The sequence below is a fragment of the Carcharodon carcharias genome, chromosome 15 (assembly GCF_017639515.1).
Source record: "Carcharodon carcharias isolate sCarCar2 chromosome 15, sCarCar2.pri, whole genome shotgun sequence".
Taxonomy (NCBI): domain Eukaryota; kingdom Metazoa; phylum Chordata; class Chondrichthyes; order Lamniformes; family Lamnidae; genus Carcharodon; species Carcharodon carcharias.
Genome location: NC_054481.1, coordinates 127,945,440 through 127,966,550, shown reverse-complemented (window position 1 = coordinate 127,966,550; position 21,111 = coordinate 127,945,440). Strand labels below are relative to the sequence as shown.

At 41.2% G+C, this 21,111-nt stretch overlaps 1 protein-coding gene across 1 annotated transcript in view; it reads right to left on the bottom strand.

The window, feature by feature from the left end:
• Positions 1–762: 762 nt before the first annotated feature.
• Positions 763–21,111, bottom strand: part of cenps (centromere protein S) — a 36,510-nt gene continuing 16,161 nt past the window's right edge. Inside the window, exons 3-5 of the mRNA XM_041205814.1 lie at positions 7,732–7,765; positions 3,292–3,358; positions 763–1,365 (exon numbers count right to left, since the gene is read on the bottom strand). Coding sequence (XP_041061748.1) covers positions 1,213–1,365; positions 3,292–3,358; positions 7,732–7,765 — 254 coding nt within the window. The 3' untranslated portion in view covers positions 763–1,212. The remainder of the gene's footprint in view (positions 1,366–3,291; positions 3,359–7,731; positions 7,766–21,111) is intronic.

The window sequence follows — 21,111 nt, the reverse complement described above, 5'->3', positions numbered from 1 at the left end:
ATGGGGATGGCTATTTAATTTTCAAATTGCTCTCTGCTAAGTTTGGCTGTGGTAAGCGAGGATGAGGAAAAGGATCTTGTTTAAAATCTACCTGGGGCTTCTCCAATGACTCAGCAAATTTATGCATCAAGCTGTATGGACAGGAAGGTTCTGGTTTCGACTTTGGCTCAGCTTTAACCCAAGTTCCCCGACTCAGAGATCCGAGCGCCTAATCTAATCTGACATTTCAGTGTACTACTGAGGGAGTGCTGCACTGTCAGAGGTTTCGTGCCTCTTATTTAACCAGTAATTTAAGTTTATTTTGGCACTCAGTAAACCCGCTGGCTAAGGGAAAATGAGAACTGCTGGATCAAGGAATCAAGTGCCTTTCCACTTATCCTGGTGGAACCCCACTTACCTATTTCACACACATCCTTAACCTTTCTGATTTCATCTAAAAGGCCTCCAATCGCCCCCTAATTTTTCCAATCTCTTCTGAGGCATCCAATCTCTCCACTCAACCCTTCTGATTCCCTCCCTCCACCACCACTGAATACCCCAACCCCTCCCTCCCTCCGCCATGCTCTGCTTCCCAACTCCAGCCTGGTGCCAAAGGCATACCCACCCAACAGCTGGTCAGCCTCCAGTCCTAATTGGGTCCTGCCATCAGATTTGCCGGGTCTCTGGGATTCCCATTTTCAGAGTTCTGCAACCTGAAAGCAACTGCTCTGCTCCCAAATTCATATCTATCCCAGTATTTTACAGAAATACCATGAATCAATATTAATACATCTGTTTTAATGCAAAACCTGAGCACTGAAAGACGCCAAAAAACAGTGAAGAAAGTAATAGGTGCTATTATTTTGCACAGGCAAATTAAGCATTCCTATTAAGAGTGCAAAAACTAATTTCAATGTATCAGAAATCCTGGGAGAACCTTATTTGTGATGGATAATACAACTGTAAATTATACTCCAAAGCCACTGGCTACCATTTAAAATTAGTAGCCATACTAAGATAGAATGACATCTGTTTTTCCTGTATCTCATGTTATTTGTTCATTTCCATAACCATCGCATACTCTACTTCATGTAATTCTCGTGTTCATTTGTAGCGTGAAATCCCCACCTCTCCAAAAGGAGACCTGAGAAAATTGGTTGGGGGAAAATTTGAGTGACCTACAGTGATGTCACTCTAGGCTCCAGTTCCAATTTGAAATGCCTTTTCTGTAGATTAGTCGATGGTAGCATCTTCACTCTCAGTTACTATGGGCTCAAGGTGGTCATCAGGTTTCTTCTTTCCTTTTCCTGTGGTGAGCGCTCTCTTCTCTTTTTGCTCTGCATTACTGCAAGCAAGGTCATTACATTTCTCTGTGATGAAGTTTAGCTGGAAATGCAAGATATCAATCATTTAAACACTGAGTAATGAGCTTTATATAGAATATTAGCAACATATTGTGTTGTCAAGTCTGGTAAGCAGCCAAACTAACCACCTTTCATAGCTAGAATGCCAATTTCTGTTAGCTTATGGTCTCTAGTCAGTTTCTGCCTGGGTTATTTCCCAGCCTTAGTACCTGGGAGAGAGGAAGCCTGTTCCTCACCATCATTTTATTCATGAAGTTGGGTAGCTTTGCCACTTTCAAAAATTGAACTAACCATTTAAATACTGTGGCTACAAGAATAGGTTAGAGGCTGGGAATTCTGCAGAGAGTAACTCAGCTCCTGACTCCCCAAAGCCTGTCTACCAGCTACAAGGTCACAAGTCAGGAGTGTAATGGAATACTCTCCACTTGCCTGGATGAGTGCAACTCCAACAACACTTAAGTAGCCCGACACCATCCAGGACAAAACAGACCACTTGATTGACACTCCATCCACAAGCATTCACTCCCTCCACCACCAACGCACAGTGGAAGCAGTCTGTAACATCTATGGGAGGCACTGCAGGAACTCACCAAGCCTCCTTGGACAGCACCTTCCAAACCCACAACTGCTACCGTCTAGAAGGACAAGGGCAGCAGATGCATGGGAACATCACCACCTGGAAGTTCCCCTCCAAGTCATCCACCATCCTGATTTGAAAATATATCACTGTTGCTGGGTCAAAATCCTGGAACTCCCTCTCTAACAGCACGATGGATGTACCCACACCTCATGGACTGCAGCAGTTCAAGGGGCAGCTCACCACCACCTTCTCAAGGGCATTTAGGGATGGGCAATAAATGTTGGCTTTGCCAATGACATTCGCATCCCATGAATGAATAATAAAAAAAAAGACTTCCAACTAAATAACTTAAAGCTGAATTGATTTAAGAATAGAAGCGAAAGTTCATCAGTGATAGTGGTTTAAACACAGCCGTTCAAGAAAGCAGCTCACCGCCACCACCTCAAGGGCAATTAGCGATGGGCAACAAATGCTGGCCTAGCCAGCTCCACCAACATCCTGTGAAAGAATAAATTAGAAAGAAACAAGGTGCGTTACTCTACTATTCAGAAAAATATCCCAGTCATTTGACCCCTGTGCCGAATTAAGCCAACCTCAGTAATAGCTTGGGATGTTTCGTTTGATTTTGATCCCCGCTCGAGGAAAAAGCTGATGGTTCTATTCCTCATTCCTACTGGCAAATACATGTCAGATTCATGGGGATGTCAGATCAGGACATTACCTGGCTGAACTGGGGCTCTTTTCACAGTTGAATAGCACGCTGACACCTCCTATATTTACACAAAGATTAATTAGTTGGGTGAGCTAATGGGGAGCTGCCAGCCAGAATCAATTCCTTTAAAAAAGAGGCACCAGTCAGAAAAGAAGCAGGTGGCAAAATAAATGAAGGTAAAGTCTGATTGAAACTGGTCTGTTTGTTTCTGCACTCTGCCACCTGGCTATGAATTACATGGAAAAAATTGGGTGTGAATCCTGGTCGCACTACATGTAAGTATCCGTTCAACATTGATGATTCAACATTCTACGATTGCTGTTCTGTTGAGGGCCACCAAAATAGCACATTAACCAGAAGTGCCTCATGTAAATTGCAATCTTAAATGAGTTAACTAAATCACCATTGCTTGCACCACATTTCATCCTCTTGGAATTTTTAACTCAAGTAATGAAACAAACTGGATGAGTCCATGAGAGTACGACTTTTTCATGATCTGTTACAAAAAGCTTTGAGTGTCTGAATGCTCTTCCCTCATTTAATGAGCATTCCATTAAGAATACTGCTAAGTTTCAGAGTATTTTAAAATCGGGAAGGCAAAACTGGAACACAATTATAATATTATGGACAATGTAAAAAAAAAAGTGCAACTTCACCAGTGCTTTGCTCCTCCTTGCCAGCAGTTTCACATCATCTGTGTTGACAGTGGTCCGTTTACCATGTCTGTAGAAAGATATTAAAAGTGAACTACCGCACACTTTAAGAAATAAAACAAGTACTAAAATGCATTTAAACTTCAGGAAAAATTTGATGTTCAAAAAATTTGGAAGCAGGAAAGTCAGCATGATTAGTAGGCCAAGCTGCACATCACGCCTTGAGCACAGGTTCCAGTGCAGTGCTGATTGCTGTGTTGTTGACAGTTCTCTCTTGCAGAAGAGATGTTACATTGAGGATCTGTGTTGTTCCAGTGGTTCAAACGAACATGGCGTTATACAAAGCTGACCAAGAAGCTCTCACTCCGTTGAGCAGCATTCCTGTGGTAGTAGCGGCAATAAGGCACTAGTGAAACTCCCATGGCACTTTACAAGATCAAAATGAAGCTACAGGTCATTTTTATTTAAAACAAAGTTAAATGAGTTACTTGATGATGAATTCACTATTTACGGATGCTCTGCAACAAGTCTCAGGCAATTTAATTAAATCTACAGAAAAAGGAGAGACATTTGTTTCCATTCTCTCAAACATTTGTGCATTATTTTTGGAATTTAAAATAAGACAAACGGACCTCAAGTTTTGGTCATAGATGTCACAAATAGACATAACCCAGGAGCAAGCCAAACCCATAGATAGCATTTTTAAAATAAAAAGATTAAATGCAATTTTGCTCAAAAAAAATTCTAGTGTGCCTCACTCATCCTCTACTAGATCAGTTACACATGAAGTTAAGAAAACTCACTTTGACTTCAACTGGTTCAGGGTATTGTGTCACTTTGCCCAGGTATTTTAAAATCTGTGTCTTCCTGTTGCTTTAATGAAACTGTAACTGGGAGTTAGATTAATTAGGGGGTTTAAAAGTTATTATAGTCATTGGTAGACATATGTATGTGCTTAAAATCACTTCTCTTATTAATAAATGTTTAATCAAGTTTTGTAAAAAACCTATAAGGCTCGGTTGTCTTATTACTACTGAATTCAAAGCCCGCATTTCAAAACATACAAATTGAAAAATAGCTGTGGCAGTTGTCTCAAATTTCCCTCTGGGATTTGAGCAACTCAGCATTTACCATCAGCTGTGCCATAACATCACCTGTAACTTCACATAGAATAAGCTAAAATGTTAAACAATGGAAACTTGAGGGGTTTGAAGATGTTTTAAACATTATAACTTCCACAACTGGGCAGCACTTGCTAAACAATCCTAGCTATGCTAATAATTACACTGACAATCAGTTTAAAATTTTCAGTCAGTCTCACAGTGTGACTCACTAAAACATGCTAGAAGTTTACATATATTCATACACAGAGCCCTGACCTTTGCAGACAAAAGAAGCATGTCCACACATTGCACCATTTTCAACTGAACAAAAGCTTTTTGAGGGGGGGGTGGGTAGCCATTTCCTGATTCATTCCCCATGGCAATGCCTTGACAAATCCAAGTTGACCTGCCTAGTTTGAATTTAAACAAAAGCTTGGCAGTTAAAACTATTCGCTGCTACATTCTCGATGGCGACACTTCTATCAGTGTGCACTTGCACCTGCTTCTCATGCTGTAAAAATTGTTGTTCCCTTTACAATTGCATCTGCTCCGATGAGTGCAAGTTGAAAGGCTTCGGCAGCATATCTCTTTTCTCTGAGTTCTGTACTACCAAATGACTATTTGTGTACCCAACCAAACTCAGGATATCAACTACATAGTTTGACACAAAGATAAGAACAGGTAAACGAACAAATTTCTCCAAGAATGCATGAGGCACAAGGTTGTGTCCGTGCACATTTCCAAGAGTATTGATAAGACTAAAGTGAGACACAGGTCCCATGATCGAGAGCACGTTTATGCAAGATGAGATTGAACAGATTGGTAGTACGGTTACTAATTTATGCCTGCCCTACACTGTGTGTGGTTGGAGGTGCACAAATTCATTTATTGATTTGGCCCGTTTGTGCCACTATATTACCTCAGTAGATGACTGGGGCACCATAAACAATACCTGTCTGAAACAAGTCTGCATTGTAAACTCACTTATGTGGAAGTAGTTTGGCAGCACGATGAGTGACGCCACCAAACATGTAGCAAATCTCTCTGGCCATGTACTCCCTGAAAGAGAGGAGTTTGTTCCTGCACATGGGTTTAATTTTGGTGTGCCTTTGTCCCACATCAAATGGGAAAAGGTATTTGCTGAGTTTGAACTCCTCCACTCCCAGCTATCCCCACCACAAACCAGCGTCCACTGATGATACTGAATCCTTGAAAGCACGCCTAGCTAATCTAGCGCACGCTTATTGCAGGGTTCCAAACGACTTGGCTGATTTTCATATGCAACACGAATTTCTGGTAGCCTTGCAAGGCCTCAAGGCCAAGCCAGACATACATATCTGTAAACCCAACAAAGGGATTGGAATAGTCATCCATAACAAAGTCTGATTGTATCAACAAAGTGCACGCCATTCTTAATGATAAGTCCAATTTCGCATCCATTGGACCTGCTGCTAGGCCTGACCAGACCGCCCTTCTTGAAAGCAAATTACAAAAACCCTTGTTGCATTGGTGGAAGAATAATGAGCTGCCAGGCGGTATACATGATTGGAATCGTCCTCACATCTCACCATGATGTGTGGGCTGTCAAAAGCACATGGCCCTATCTTACCTATGACTGGTTCTGCTGGCTAAATGGATCAGCGAGTTGCTACAACCAGCTCTGACCAAGTTTTCCATATATGGTGAAAGATTCAATCGCCTTTGCAAAAAACATAGGACTTGCATATCAATTGCAATGCCGTGTCCATGTGCTTGTTTGACATTGCTTGCCTATTCACCAATGTATCGCTCTAGGAAGCCATAGACATTTGCACTGCGTCACTATATCATGGCAATCTCTACGCAGCAACTTGTGCTGTTGAGATCAGTTTCAACAATACCATATATGGCCAAAGAGATGGTGCTACCATTGGATTGCCTCTCGGCCCAGCTCACGCAAACGTTTTTGTTGGTTTCCACGAGAAATGCTTTTCTGTTGAAATGAGGCCCAACCTCCTACCTCTTGCATGTTTCTGTTATGTAGATGATATAAATCTGCAGCTGCATGTAGGAATTTCCTTACACACCTAATGGGCTCCATCCTGCGCTCAAATTCACCTTTGAAATGGAGCAGTCAAATGAGCTCCCCCTCCTCGACATGCTAGCTGAGAAATCTGCCAATGGGTTCTCTACTACTGTCTATCATAAGCCTATCTTCACTGGTCAATATACACATTAGGTTTCCTACACTTCAACATGCTATAAAATTGGCCTTATCGACCTCTTAAATAGGGCACAAGCCATTTACTCATTGTGCAAGCTTGATGCTGAAATAGGGTACATCAAAGCCACCCTGCAAGATATTGGCTACCCTGATCTGGTCATTGCTCACTGTTTATCATGCAGACTCATGAATGGGCCTAAAACCGCCACTTTCAGTCCTGAAAAGTGCCCAGTTTACCTCAGATTAGCTTGGAAGGGTAAGGGGTTTCAAAAATTTGAGCAATAGATGAAGCTAGCTGTTGCACACTGTAATTATGCAGTAGCAATATGAGTGGTATTTTCCACTAGCAGGATGCTGCCTATCACATACATGAGTAACGTGGTTATCGAACTTCAGTGCCGCTGTGATGTCAGATAGTTAGGTCGTATGTCCCAATGACTGGCAGATCGTACCCAACAGCATGTCTCTTCAGCTGTTCACAGCAGGCAAAGGACTGACTGTACCCAACCAACCTGTGCTTGCAAAACTCAAAAAGTGTCCAATATTAGATGTGATTCTGCAATTGGACAGCACTTGCTTAACAATCCTGATTGCACTAAGAATTATACTGACAACCAACTTAGGATTACCAATTGGGCTCACAGTGTGGCTCACTTACGCTTGCTAGAAGCTACATATAGTCACACACAGAGACCTGTCCTTTGCAGACAGAAAGAGCAAATCCACACATTAAACTTTCATCAACTAAAGAAAAGCTTGGGGGACAGCCATTCCCTGGTGCATTCCCCTTGGCAATGCCTTGGCCAGAATCCACTTGCCAACCAATCGGCACTTTCTTCTCATGCAATGTAAATTGTTGTTCCCTTTACTACTGATGTACTTGCCTTTCTGTCCTTAATGAGTGCAAATAAAAAGTTTCAACAACATGTCCCTTTTTTCTGCAATATTATTACTTCATTTGGTGAATAAAGGTTTCCCTGCCTCTGACCATCAGCTAAGCTCCATTATAACAGTGTTTGTAGAGGAACCCATCTTACCAGAGGGTTTAACCACACAAAGGGTTCCCTCTTGTTGCCTCCTACCCCTGCGATATCAGTTAAGATTTAAATGTGCATTCGTTGGAACAGTATTACTTACTTTGCAAAAAGCTCCAAGTCTGTGGCAAAATTCTCTGGAAAACAAAAAAACAACCCAAAAGGTATTTAAAAATAATACCTAAAACTTTTTCAGGTGAAGGGCTACAAATCATAGCTTAACACAAGTATACATTTGTCATCTATCAACAGGCTCAAACAGTTTACATGAAGGAGCTAAAGATTTGACAGTAAAACATCCCCAACAAAATAGATTGCATCAGAAATGGTTCCAAGGATATTTAGAGATTTATTGTGCAAATATATTAATTTAGGCTATACTCCAGTGTCAAGACTGGAAATGGACCTCAAAAGTCATTTCACAATTAACACTATTAAAGAACCAAGACAAACTTGCAAAATCTTATTAACTATGCTGGAAAAGTTACCCTGCTTGTCTCATTCAGAACTCATTTAGTATATTGTCCAGATATATGGTTCCTCACACATGGGGGTGTTTGCACACTACATATAGACACTAAAAAGACAGGAGGTGGGGGAGCGGGTCAGGTGAAGGTGATGGAGGTGTTTGGGGCTAAAAGACAAGAGCCACCAAAGCAGAGCTGATAGTTCTGAAGAAAATGAGACCCAGCTGATTTTAACTGAAGGGCCACGTTTAGAGGGTCTTGGCATAAAGCAGATGCTGGTGTGGGGAGGGCGAGGGAGGGCAGGGGCAAGAAAGACCAAAGAATTTCTTCCTGCTCCTCCAACGAATTAAAAAAATCTACTTTGCTTGGCCTCTTCTGGCCATTGCTAAATCCACCCAGATTTCTCCGGTGGGTTTGGCACTTGAGTTGATGCAAAAATCACAACGTGGTGCCAATGACATTGTCAGGTCACGGCCACTAAATTGAGATTCGGCCCTTGCTCGCCTGCAACGAGAGCCTCAGTAAACTTCAGAGTTGGTGAAGAGAAGATGTCACCAGGCAGGAACCGAGTTGAGCTCAGGATAGTAAATGGACTCAGCCTGTTTACAACCTCTCCCATGCACAATTCTCACTGGACCAAGGTGGTGGTGCGGTCTGTCCGCAAGAATGACCCAAACCTCCCTGTCGCTTGCCATTTTAACACTCCACCCTGCTCTCTTGCCCACATGTCTGTCCTTGGCTTGCTGCATTGTTCCAGTGAAGCCCAACGCAAACTGGAGGAACAACACCTCATCTTCCGACTAGGGACTTTACAGCCTTCCTGACTTAACATTGAGTTCAACAACTTTAGGTCTTGAGCTCCCTCCTCCATCCCCACCCCCTTTCTGTTTCTTCCCCCTTCCTTTTGTTTTTTCCAATAAATTATATAGATTTTTCTTTTCCCACCTATTTCCATTATTTTTAAATCTTTTATGCTCCCCTCACCCCCACTAGAGCTATACCTTGAGTGCCCTACCATCCATTCTTAATTAGCACATTCGTTTAGATAATATCACCAACTTCAACACCTATGTGTTCTTTTGTTCTGTTGGCTGTGACATCTTTTGATGATCTGCTTCTATCACTGCTTGTTTGTCCCTACAACCACACCACCCCCCTCCACTTCTCTCCCCCACCCCCCAAACCACCTTCCCCACCCCCCCCCCCCAAACCACCCCACACACACACCTTAAACCAGCTTATATTTCACCCTTTCCTTGGATTCACCTAGTTCTGTTGAAGGGTCATGAGGACTCAAAACGTCAACTCTTTTCTTCTCCGCCGATGCTGCCAGACCTGCTGAGTTTTTCCAGGTAATTCTGTTTTTGTTTTGGATTTCCAGCATCCGCAGTTTTTTTGTTTTTATCAAGGTGGTGGGGTTTTGGGGGGGGGAGGGGGGGAGGTGTGCTTAAAATTGATCTGCAAATTCTTGATGATACTTGAACAAGACAAAACTTTCAGCTGCAAATGGTACAATTTCAAAAATTTAAACATTTTCCAATTCCAAAGGCAATTCGAGACTGCTAAGATCAGGCTGTCAGCAGGTTTCATTGACCCTGCGGCTCTAGGAGAATTTGCAATTATTTAGTCCGCTTCACATCTCAAATTGCTTCACAGATAATGAAGTATCTTTGAAGCATGTTCACTACCAAATATAAGAAAACACAGCAATAAATGTGAACACAGCCGCAGTCTGATAAACCACAGTGAGAAAAATGACAGGATCATCTATTTTTTTGGTGGTGTAAAGATAAATGTTGGCCAGGACATCAAGAGAAGTCTCCTGCTGCTTTTTGAATAGTTCCAGGGGTCTGTTACATCTACCTGAGGCAGCAGACAGGCCCTTAATTCAACATTTCATCTGATAGACAACACCTCTGACACTAAAGCTCTGAAGAGCCTCAAGGACAAACATTAAATGCAAATTTCTAGTTACACTCAGTTATTAAACAGAAGTCTACCTTCCAACTGCTTCTAAGCTTTCCACTCCAATTGATATGCAACGGCTAAACCTGAATATCTGAACTACAAAAGAAAGCTAGCGCAATTAATCAAAACAATTTGTTGCACAATATTTTAAAATAGCCAATTACATAAAGCAAAACCGCTGACTTTGATGTTTTACATTAATACTCATTTACTTTTCTTTAAAAGTTCACACCACCACATGAATTGTGTACAAAATCTAACACCACTGCAGTACTGAGGGAATGTGCATTGTCAGACATCATCTTTCAGATCTCTCATCAATGCAAACCAACTGATGATGAGTTTATGAAAATGTAAAACCTGAAAGCATTATAAAAAAACTAGTTTCAAAACAAAGTAAATGAAATCATTGGCTTTTAAAAGGAAACCTATAGCACATCCATGAGCTGGCTTACAGAAGGACACATCCCAAATCAGAAAACATGCACTGAATGGTAATATAACACCCCTTAATTTGCTCACAATGACTTTCAATCTCAGGTAGGGAAGAACAATTAACTAGCTGAGTGTCATGAAGCTATGAATGTATATATTATTGGAGAATATTTTTCTTTTAAAATAGAGGTTTAGTCTGTGGGTGTCTTAATTGGATAAAGCCAGCTAATCTGGGTGCTTTGATGTGTACTAGTTTTGATATGTATGAGAGGTAGAGTGTATTTGCATTTTTTTTGAATAGACCATTCAAAAAGGCAAGTGAAATTTGACACCTAAAGAGCAGAGACCAAACAATATGCTTATATTGTTAATAAAATTGGTGCTATGAAAGGGGTTTTATTGTTAGAAGAGGTGGGTTCAAAGAGGCTGGTGATACAATGAGAATTTACATTCAATGAGTTGTGCTAGGTATAACTTTGAGCAGTTTTCGTATGCGCAGAGCAGAGGCAATGGAAGATGAAAGCAGCTCCTCCACAGGAACCAAAGTGAAAGGAACCGCATTTTGAATTCGTAGGTGTAAATGCTTTGTCTGGTATCTGCTTAAAATTCTATGGGTTGCTGTTTCCTTAATGGAGATTAGTCTGGGAATTTGTTATAAGTTATGATAGTAGTAATTTGTAGCCATGTGTACGTGTTTAATGTGTTGTAACTTAATAAAATGTTTCATTTAGTTTAATATAAAAACCTCTCGAGAACCGATGGTCTGATTCCTGAATTTAGAGTTGCATCTCAAACATGCCACTTAAAATACAAAACAAAAACAGAATTACCTGGAAAAACTCAGCAGGTCTGGCAGCATCGGCGGAGAAGAAAAGAGTTGATGTTTCGAGTCCTCATGACTCTTCGACAGAACTTGCGTTCGAGTCCAAGAAAGAGTTGAAATATAAGCTGGTTTAAGGTGTGTGTGTGGGGGGCGGAGAGATAGAGAGACAAAGAGGTGGAGGGGGGGGGGGGTGTGGTTGTAGGGACAAACAAGCAGTGATAGAAGCAGATCATCAAAAGATGTCAATGACAATAGTACAATAGAACACATAGGTGTTAAAATTAAAGTTGGTGATATTATCTAAACGAATGTGCTAATTAAGAATGGATGGTAGGGCACTCAAGGTATAGCTCTAGTGGGGTTTTTTTTTTATATAATGGAAATAGGTGGGAAAAGGAAAATCTTTATAATTTATTGGAAAAAAAAAGGGAAGGGGGAAACAGAAAGGGGGTGGGGATGGGGGAGGGAGCTTACGACCTAAAGTTGTTGAATTCAATATTCAGTCCGGAAGGCTGTAAAGTCCCTAGTCGGAAGATGAGGTGTTGTTCCTCCAGTTTGCGTTGGGCTTCACTGGAACAATGCAGCAAGCCAAGGACAGACATGTGGGCAAGAGAGCAGGGTGGAGTGTTGAAATGGCAAGCGACAGGGAGGTTTGGGTCATTCTTGCGGACAGACCGCAGGTGTTCTGCAAAGCGGTCGCCCAGTTTACGTTTGGTCTCTCCAATGTAGAGGAGACCACATTGGGAGCAACGAATGCAGTAGACTAAGTTGGGGGAAATGAAAGTGAAATGCTGCTTCACTTGAAAGGAGTGTTTGGGACCTTGGACGGTGAGGAGAGAGGAAGTGAAGGGGCAGGTGTTGCATCTTTTGCGTGGGCATGGGGTGGTGCCATAGGAGGGGGTTGAGGAGTAGGGGGTGATGGAGGAGTGGACCAGGGTGTCCCGGAGGGAGCGATCCCTACGGAATGCCGATAAGGGGGGTGAAGGGAAGATGTGTTTGGTGGTGGCATCATGCTGGAGTTGGCGGAAATGGCGGAGGATGATCCTTTGAATGCGGAGGCTGGTGGGGTGATAAGTGAGGACAAGGGGGACCCTATCATGTTTCTGGGAGGGAGGAGAAGGCGTGAGGGCGGATGCGCGGGAGATGGGCTGGACACGGTTGAGGGCCCTGTCAACGACCGTGGGTGGAAAACCTCGGTTAAGGAAGAAGGAGGACATGTCAGAGGAACTGTTTTTGAATGTAGCACCATCGGAACAGATGCGACGGAGGCGAAGGAACTGAGAGAATGGGATGGAGTCCTTACAGGACTCCTTAAAATACAGGTTATGACAGTTGTTTAAAAAGTTTCCCTCTGGGATTTTTAAATAACTCAGATTTACCAAAAGGCTGCCTCATAACACTGAGCCAATCAAAGTCACTGTCCCACACACCCAGCTGCTGGTTACATAATGGCATGGGTACAGGTTTAGAAGGAGAGCATTACTTATTGCTAAAATAAAAGTAGAACAGAATGGGTTGCTTTTTCTTTCTTATCTCTGACACAGGAACTGTGAAATGAAGAACTTGAAGATCCAGATAAGTATTGCAGGATGCACACCTCTGAGATGTTCTCACACCAAAATTACGTAATGCCACATCCTTTAGAAATATAGCAACCTTAGTAATAGATGCAAAGCAGGAAATTCATAACTATTTGCAAGGCACTGAATAACAGAATATTTTCTATTAGGAGGGGGAAGCAAGATATTGCTAAGTAAGCAGTGCTCTTTCCACTTTGTGTTATACTTGATTTTGAAGTGCTTGAGTCCATGAATGACGAGATAACCTGCAGTTAGAGCCTTTGATTTTGTTAATTCTAGACACACTCTATATACAGGAGTTAAATGTTAGAAAAATAGATTCATAAAAATTATCCTTGTGTTGACCTTTAAATTTTAATTCTGTTTAGCTGTTAAATCTACACATTATCGTACATCTCACCCATATCAGATCAAATTTATTTTTTTTTTTTTACATGCACATTTCAAAGTACTGACCCAAATTCAACATAAAGCTAGTTTAAAAATTGATTCTTGCAGAAAGAAAAAAACCCTGTAAACTATTATCAGTCAAACGGTTAATCATTAATAACATTACTGTGAAAAGCACTGGAGTTTGTAACATTTTCTAATTTCAAACCTGGTCAATAAATCTAAATAATAAGCAAGGAAATGACAGGCTACGAAACAAAAGATGACTGAGAAAAACAGCAATCAGGCATTTCTAGGAATCTAGCACTTTATCAACATATACTTTTTGAAATCCCACACACTCCCATAACCTGGATCCAGTGTAGGTCAGTGAGCATGAGGGTGATGGGTGAACCAGGACTTTGTGAATGTAAGGACATGGGCAGCAGATTTTGGATGACCTCAAGTTTACAAAAGGTAGAATGTGGGAGGCCAACCAGAAGCACATTGGAATGGTCAAGTCTAGAGGTAATAAAAAACGTAAATGAGGGTTTTGACAGCAAATGAACTATGGCAGGGGTGAAGTCAGGTGATGTTATGAATGTGGAAATAGACAGTCTTAGTGATGGAAAAACTCAGCAGGTCTGGCAGCATCGGCGGAGAAGAAAAGAGTTGACGTTTCGAGTCCTCATGACCCTTCGACAGAACCAGTTCTGTCGAAGGGTCATGAGGACTCGAAACGTCAACTCTTTTCTTCTCCGCCGATGCTGCCAGACCTGCTGAGTTTTTCCAGGTAATTCTGTTTTTGTTTTGGATTTCCAGCATCCGCAGTTTTTTTGTTTTTAGTCTTAGTGATGGCATAGATATGTGTTCAAATGTTGATAAAATAGTTCTGCCAACAGTATAAACACAGAAAAATGCTAGATAACTCAGCAGGTCTGGTAGCAGCTGTGGAGAGAGAAACAGTTATTGTTGGGCCTGTATAATTCTTCAGAGCTAGAGTAGAAATGTGGTGGATATTGTACCGTTTAAGAGGGGGTGGAGCAAAATAGAAGGTCAGGGATAGGTGGGAGCTCAGGAGAGATTGTCTTGGTGTCCATGACATCTTTGTCAAAAGAAGTGTTAATGGTAGTGTTAAAGGTTAGAGTAGGTGCTGACAATGGCATAAAGGTAAGATAGCAGAACAAGGGTCAGTGCTTTGTGAAAGCGCAACATAGAAACAAGTGACAGATTGCCATGTGTGGGGTGGGGTGGGGAAAAGGGATGAAAAAATTTAAAAAGTATAAAATATATCAAAAAAGTTAAACAGAAAACAAACTAAAAATACACAAAAAAATTGGATTAAAAAAGGGGTAAAAAGATAGAGGAGAGAATTCATGGTTTGAAGTTGTTGAGCTTTATGCTAAGTGCAGAAGGCTGTAAAGTGCCTAATCAGAAGATGAGGTGCTGTTCCTCCAGTTTGTGTTGGGCTTCACTGGAACATTGCAGCAGGCCAAGGACGGACATGTGGGCATGAAAGCAAGATGGACTGTTGAAATGGCAAACAAGAGGAAGGTCTGGGTCATGCTTGCGAACTGAGCGAAGGTGCTCTGCCAAGCAGTCACCCAGTCTGAGTTTAGTCCCTCCAATGTAGAGCAGACCGCATTGGGAGTAGCGGAAACAGTACATCAAATTGAAGGAGGTGCAAGTGAAGACACTGGTTTCTATGCTGTGCTTTCACAGAACGTTGTTCCTAGTTCAGCCATTAACACATTCTATCTTACCTTTATGCCACTATCAGCATCTTCTTTAGTCTTTAACACTACCATTAACACTCCCATGAGATAAAAACAAAAAAACTGCGGATGCTGGAAATTCAAAACAAAAACAGAATTACCTGGAAAAACTCAGCAGGTCTGGCAGCATCGGCAGAGAAGAAAAGAGTTGACGTTTCGAGTCCTCATGACCCTTCAACAGTTCTGTTGAAGGGTCATGAGGACTCGAAACGTCAACTCTTTTTTTCTCCGCCGATGCTGCCAGACCTGCTGAGTTTTTCCAGGTAATTCTGTTTTTGTTTTGTCATTAACGCTCCCTTTGTCTTGTGTCCATGACATCTTTGTCAATCTCTCCTGAGCTCTCACCTATCCTTAACCTTTTATGTTGCTCCACCTGCTCCACCCCCTTAAACAGTGTAAAATCCATCACATTTCTACTTCTCTTTAGCTCTGAAGTGTCATACAAACTTGAAACATTAACTCTGTTTCTTCCTCCACAGATGCTGCCAGACCTGCTAAGTTTTTCCAGCACTGTCTGCTTTTATTTCAGATTTCCAGTATCGGCAATAAGATAAAAGCAAAATACTGCGAAGAGTACCTTTATTCTCATTATTTCTAAATGATTCTGCATTAGACATCAGTAATGACACAGTCATATGGAGTAGTATTTCTTCAGGCATGTGGGCATAATTCTTTCTCATCATGAGATCATGATTTCAGCCATGCCATGGGACAGGGGGAAAATCCTTCCTCCTTCTCCAACTTCAGTCTAAATAAAGCCTTTCCCACAGAAGGAAAACAGAGTTAAGGCACATTTTGAAGTGACTGGCAGAAGTGGCAGAATCAGGAATAGGTTATCTACTTGCCTCTTATCAGGGAAGTGAGTATGGCACACATGGAGATGGGAGGCTGGGGTGCGGGGGTGAAGATAGCCAAATCCTTGCAAGCTAATAGGATAGTTCTGATTTTAAATTGCGAACATATAGAATCATACAGGGCAGGAAGGGTGCTTTGAAACATGTGCCATCTTTCTCTTTGTATTCTCAACACCTTTTACTTTTCTTCCCCTATGCAAGGGATTTTGTTTTATGGAGGAAAACAAATAAATGGAATGTATTTTGCTGGAGGCGAGAAGCAGATCCAGGCATGAAGCCAAAACATTAAATGAGTCGTACACAAGACTTCAAGCCAATCCTTAATGTTGGATGATAATGAATACTCTAACAATCCAAACCTGAAATCCATCAACAAACATGCACTACTACAAGCACTGAAGAGTTGAAAATGTGTCAATATCATTTTCATTCTACTGCTTCTCTTCTCACTCCCACCCTGTCACCTCTGGAATCCTCCAAGGATCTATCCTTGGTCTTCTTCTATTTTACATCTACATGTTGCCTTGAGTGACATCATTCGAAACGATGTCAAGATTTCACATGTACATGACGACAGCCAGCCCCATTCTTCTCATTTTATTTGTCAAGCTGCTTGGTCAATTTCCAGTACTGGAGGAGTAGGAATTTCTTCCAATATTGTGAAGACTGAAGCCATTGTCTTTAGTTCTCACTATAAACCCTGCTCCCTAGCCGCCAATTCCACCCTCTCCCTGGCCAATGTCTGAGGTTAAACCAAACAGTTTGCAAACTCGGTGCCTTATTTAACTCTGAGCTGAGTTTCCAACTCTATATAGTTTCCCTTACCACAACAGCCCACTTCCACCTCCGTAATACTGACCATCTTCACCCTTATCTGCTGTGGAAATCCTCATCCATGCTACTCTTTGCCTCCAGTCTCCAGTGATATTCCAATGCCCTCCAGGCTGGTCACCCATTTTCCAAACTCTGTAATCTTCAGTTCACCCAAAACTCTGCTCTCATATCAACAAGTCCTGCGCTTGCTGACCTACATGGGCTCTCAGTACAGCATGCTGAATTTAAAATTCTCATCGTTGTGTAAAAACATCTCCATGGCATTGCCCATCTCTGTAACCACCTCCCATAAATTTTGCATTCCTCCAATTGTTTAGGTCCTAAGCTCTGGAACTCTCTTCTTAAACCTCTCTCTCTCTGTTTCCTTCTTTAAGATGCTCCTTAGAACCTACCTCTTTGACCAAGCATTTCATCATTTGGTCTTATATCTCCTTAAGTGGCTCAATATCAAATTTTGTCTGATAACGCTTCTATGAAGTGCCTTTGGACATTTTACTACATTGAAGGTGGTATATAATTGCAAGTTATTGCAACAAAAACAGAATTTGACTTATACACCAGCGGCTACAATACACTGCATTGCAAAGCTTAACGGCTATTGAAAAACAGCCAGCACATTATGAGCAGCATCACAAAAGATTTACTTTTATTATAAAAACGCAGCATGTCCAACATGCATTTTTCATCTATCACTTTTCAACTTAAAGCTCAAAACCATATTTAAAAGAAACCGAGATATAGGAGTCATTTAGAAAGTAGAGAAACTCTTCAAGAGCAGAAAGATCAAAGCAGTGGCATCATCATAAAACTCCTCATCAAGAACATGAAGAATAAATAGCTAAGCTCTGAGGATGGCAATGAATATAAACATTCCTAGAGTGTTCGGAAAGACCCGAGAGAGCAGGAAAGGAAGCGATGGACGTATTTATGTCTGGGACACCTGGTGGTAAATACAGTAGATTTAATGGAAGAGGGAAGGCTACAAAATGAACTCCAATGGTTGGACATCTGTAATGCACAAAAATCCAAACTGAAACTAGGACAATACAATTTATTCCATGAAGAGGTATCCTTGAGCAGGAAAATTATTTTAATGGAAGACTTTAATCTGCCAAGTATGAACTGGGAAAATCCAAGTGGTTTAGAGTTGGCATGGTAAATACAATGCATGTGTTTTCATGACCCAGCGTCAGAAAAGCATATTAGGTCATGGTCATTTCAACTTGGTATTAGTGACCCAGAGCATCCATGGGACAAAGGTTGACCAAGGTTCACATGAGCTGTATTCAGATGTTCCAAAGAAGACCAGGAGCGAGGTATATCACACACTATCACAAATCTACAATTTTGTTCTTTCTCCCCTCTCCCTGCCTCCGCATTTGCTTAAAATCTGTTACACTATTTTTCTTCCAGTTTTGATGAAAGGTTACCGAATATGAACTCTAATTCTCTCTCCATAGTTGATGAGTATTTCCAACATTTTCTATTTTTATAACAAGGTGTCAGAAGATTTCTTAAAGACATTTGACAAAGTTCCATATAAAAAGCTACTAAGTTTAAAGCTGCAATATTCAAGATAAACATTGGGATAGATAAGAAACTGGCTAAAGGGTATAAAAGAAAATAGGTGCTTGGCAGCAATGAGTGGGAACCCCAAGGTTGGATACAATACCATTCCAAATTTACTCCAATTACTTCACATTTGCATTGAGTTCGAATCCTAATTTTCTTAATATAAAACTAGGAGGGACAGTGGAATCAAAGGTGTATCTCAGTATAAGAGAATAAATTAGAAAATATGTGCAAGCAGCAGAAAAATAACTAATGAAAATTTAATCCAGGGCACTTAGGAAGGAAAAGTGAGCAGAAGAACTCCATGAATGGTGTGGAAATAGCCACCCATGAAGTTGAAAGAAACCTACAAGCCTTAGTGGACTCAATCCTCAATGTGTCCAACCAGTACAGAGTGGCAGTTAACAAAGCTACCAGAATGTTGAACTACATCACCAAGACAGTGGACTACAAGTCCACTGAAAAAGTTGATAAAAACCTCAGTGATTTGGTCAGACCTTACCTTAAATGCAATGTGCAGTTTTGACTGTCAAGGCACAATGGCGATTGTTCACACATTAGAGCGCAAGACACAAGGTTCATTAAGTGTCAAAGGTCTAAGTTATGAGGAAAGACAAGAAAACCTTTTGGGTTTTCAAGCTTGAAAAGCAGTTGAGAGGTGATTTTAGAGTAACACAAGATAGTCGAAGAAATTTTTAACATTGAATTTATATAGTGTTTTTCATGACCACAGATCACCCAAAGTGCTTCATTGCCAATGAAGTACTTTTGCTGGAAGTACATTCATTGTTGGGATGTAGGAAACCCAGCAGCCAATTTGCATACATTGAGCTTGCACAAACAGGAATGTGATAATGGTCAGATAATCTGGTTTTGTGCTGTTGATTGAGGGACAAATATTGGCCAGAACACTGGGGATAACGCCCCTGCTCTTCTTCATAAATAGTGCCACGGAATCTTTTTACATCTACCCGAAAGGGCAGACTTGGCTTAATGTCTCACCTGAAAGGGGACATACTTACAGTGTAGTACTCCCTCAATATTGCACTGGAATGTCAGCCTTGATTTTGGTACTCAAGTCCTGGAGTGGAACTTGAACCCACAACCTTCTGATACATGGGCAAGAACGCTACCAACTGAGCCAACTGACAGAGTAAGTGGAAAAGATAAGCCCGGAATATTACTCGGAATTAAATTGTGGAGGAGATGGGGGTGGAGAAAGGCACATTCAAGACTGATATTAGGAAGTTGTTCTTCACACAAAGTGAGTGACCAACACATAGAATGGACCTCCAAATAGAGAAATGAAAATACTGGTGTCATTTAAGAATCAATCAGATTCGACAATGGAGGAGGGGCTAGGGGGAAATGCTGGTCTTCCTCATCTGCATCTGTCACGATACCATTACTTTTGTCTGACACAAAAAGCTAATAATGAGATGTCTAGTTTGGTTATCCGTTCAGTGGCCTCCTCAGATGCCAAGTGGGGAAATGAGGTTTCTCCTGCAAAAGATCTTAGCAGGCAGGTTGATGGGATGGGTTCCATTACCTGGGACTCATGGCCACAGCAGAACGTGGGGTCATCCCTCATCTTGCACATATGGAGCAGATGGCCATGCTGCGCATGCATTTGGTTGAACGCTGTTCACTATCTTCAAGGAGGTTGAAGCTTCTGCTGTTGGATTTCTGTCCATCTGGATAGTGGGTTGATAACAGCTGTGTGAATATTAGTTGCTGCTTCCAGAATGGTCAGCACGATTTTAAGCATTTTCTTGATGGGTTTTTCAGGTCTTGATGAACGGGAATACTGGTGTTGCTCATTACTTTTTCCATCTCTGGGCACACAATGGCATCATGGCAAACAACAGCTGGGGCAATGCAGGACAGCACTGGGAACCACTCAGTTGGAGTGGACTTGAATATCCCTGACACTCCTCTCATGGCAGCGTTTAGCTGTACATCCATGGTCTTTGTGAGATAGCTGCAAGATAATAAGAAAAAGCAGCATTCTGCAGCAGAGACAACTAGGGGCAATGTTGTGGTATTGAAAACATTATTGTAATAATTCAACCAGAAGAGAAAGTAAACTCAATTAATTCATTCTACATATTTAACAGCAGTCAGATTTTGCAACCTTAAAGGGATACAACTTTACCTCAACAGTGAAATAATGGGTTCTGCTCCTATCCCTAAAAAGCAGAGTAGTCTCTGACATACCATAAGAAAACAAACAGGAGATTCACTATGGAGTAAAAACATTAATTTGAGCCAAAGGCAAACAGCTGGAAAGGGGCCAAGCTCCGAATTAAGTCAACAAAATGGCTAAGGCCACCATTTTGAGATAAATCTGGATTCCTAAACTGCTGCACCATTTGAGAATGTCCATATGCAAGGAAAGTCTGTTGCCAAGACAAAAAACTAAATTGATAAATTTTCAACCTTACAGACACAGTAAAATTAGATCTTGTTCTGAAAAGTGTCAAGGTTTTTTCTTTACCAGATTAACTTTTAAACCACATGATCAAGCATTTGACAGTGTCTCAATAATGCAAAAGATTTTATCATTTCCTGGAATGCTATAGGTAGTCTGCTTGCATGCTACACTGAGAATTAAATCTTCACTTGATGTTATTGCATTTAATGAACCATTTTCAAAGCAAAAAAAATCCACATAACTGATTAATCTTTGAAACTGAATTGACTATAAAAATATCAAATAGAAACTACCAGGACAATTTCCTTAGTTTACATGAGTACATTAATCTAACAAAGTAATAGTTCATGAAGATGTCCCAACAGTTTCTCC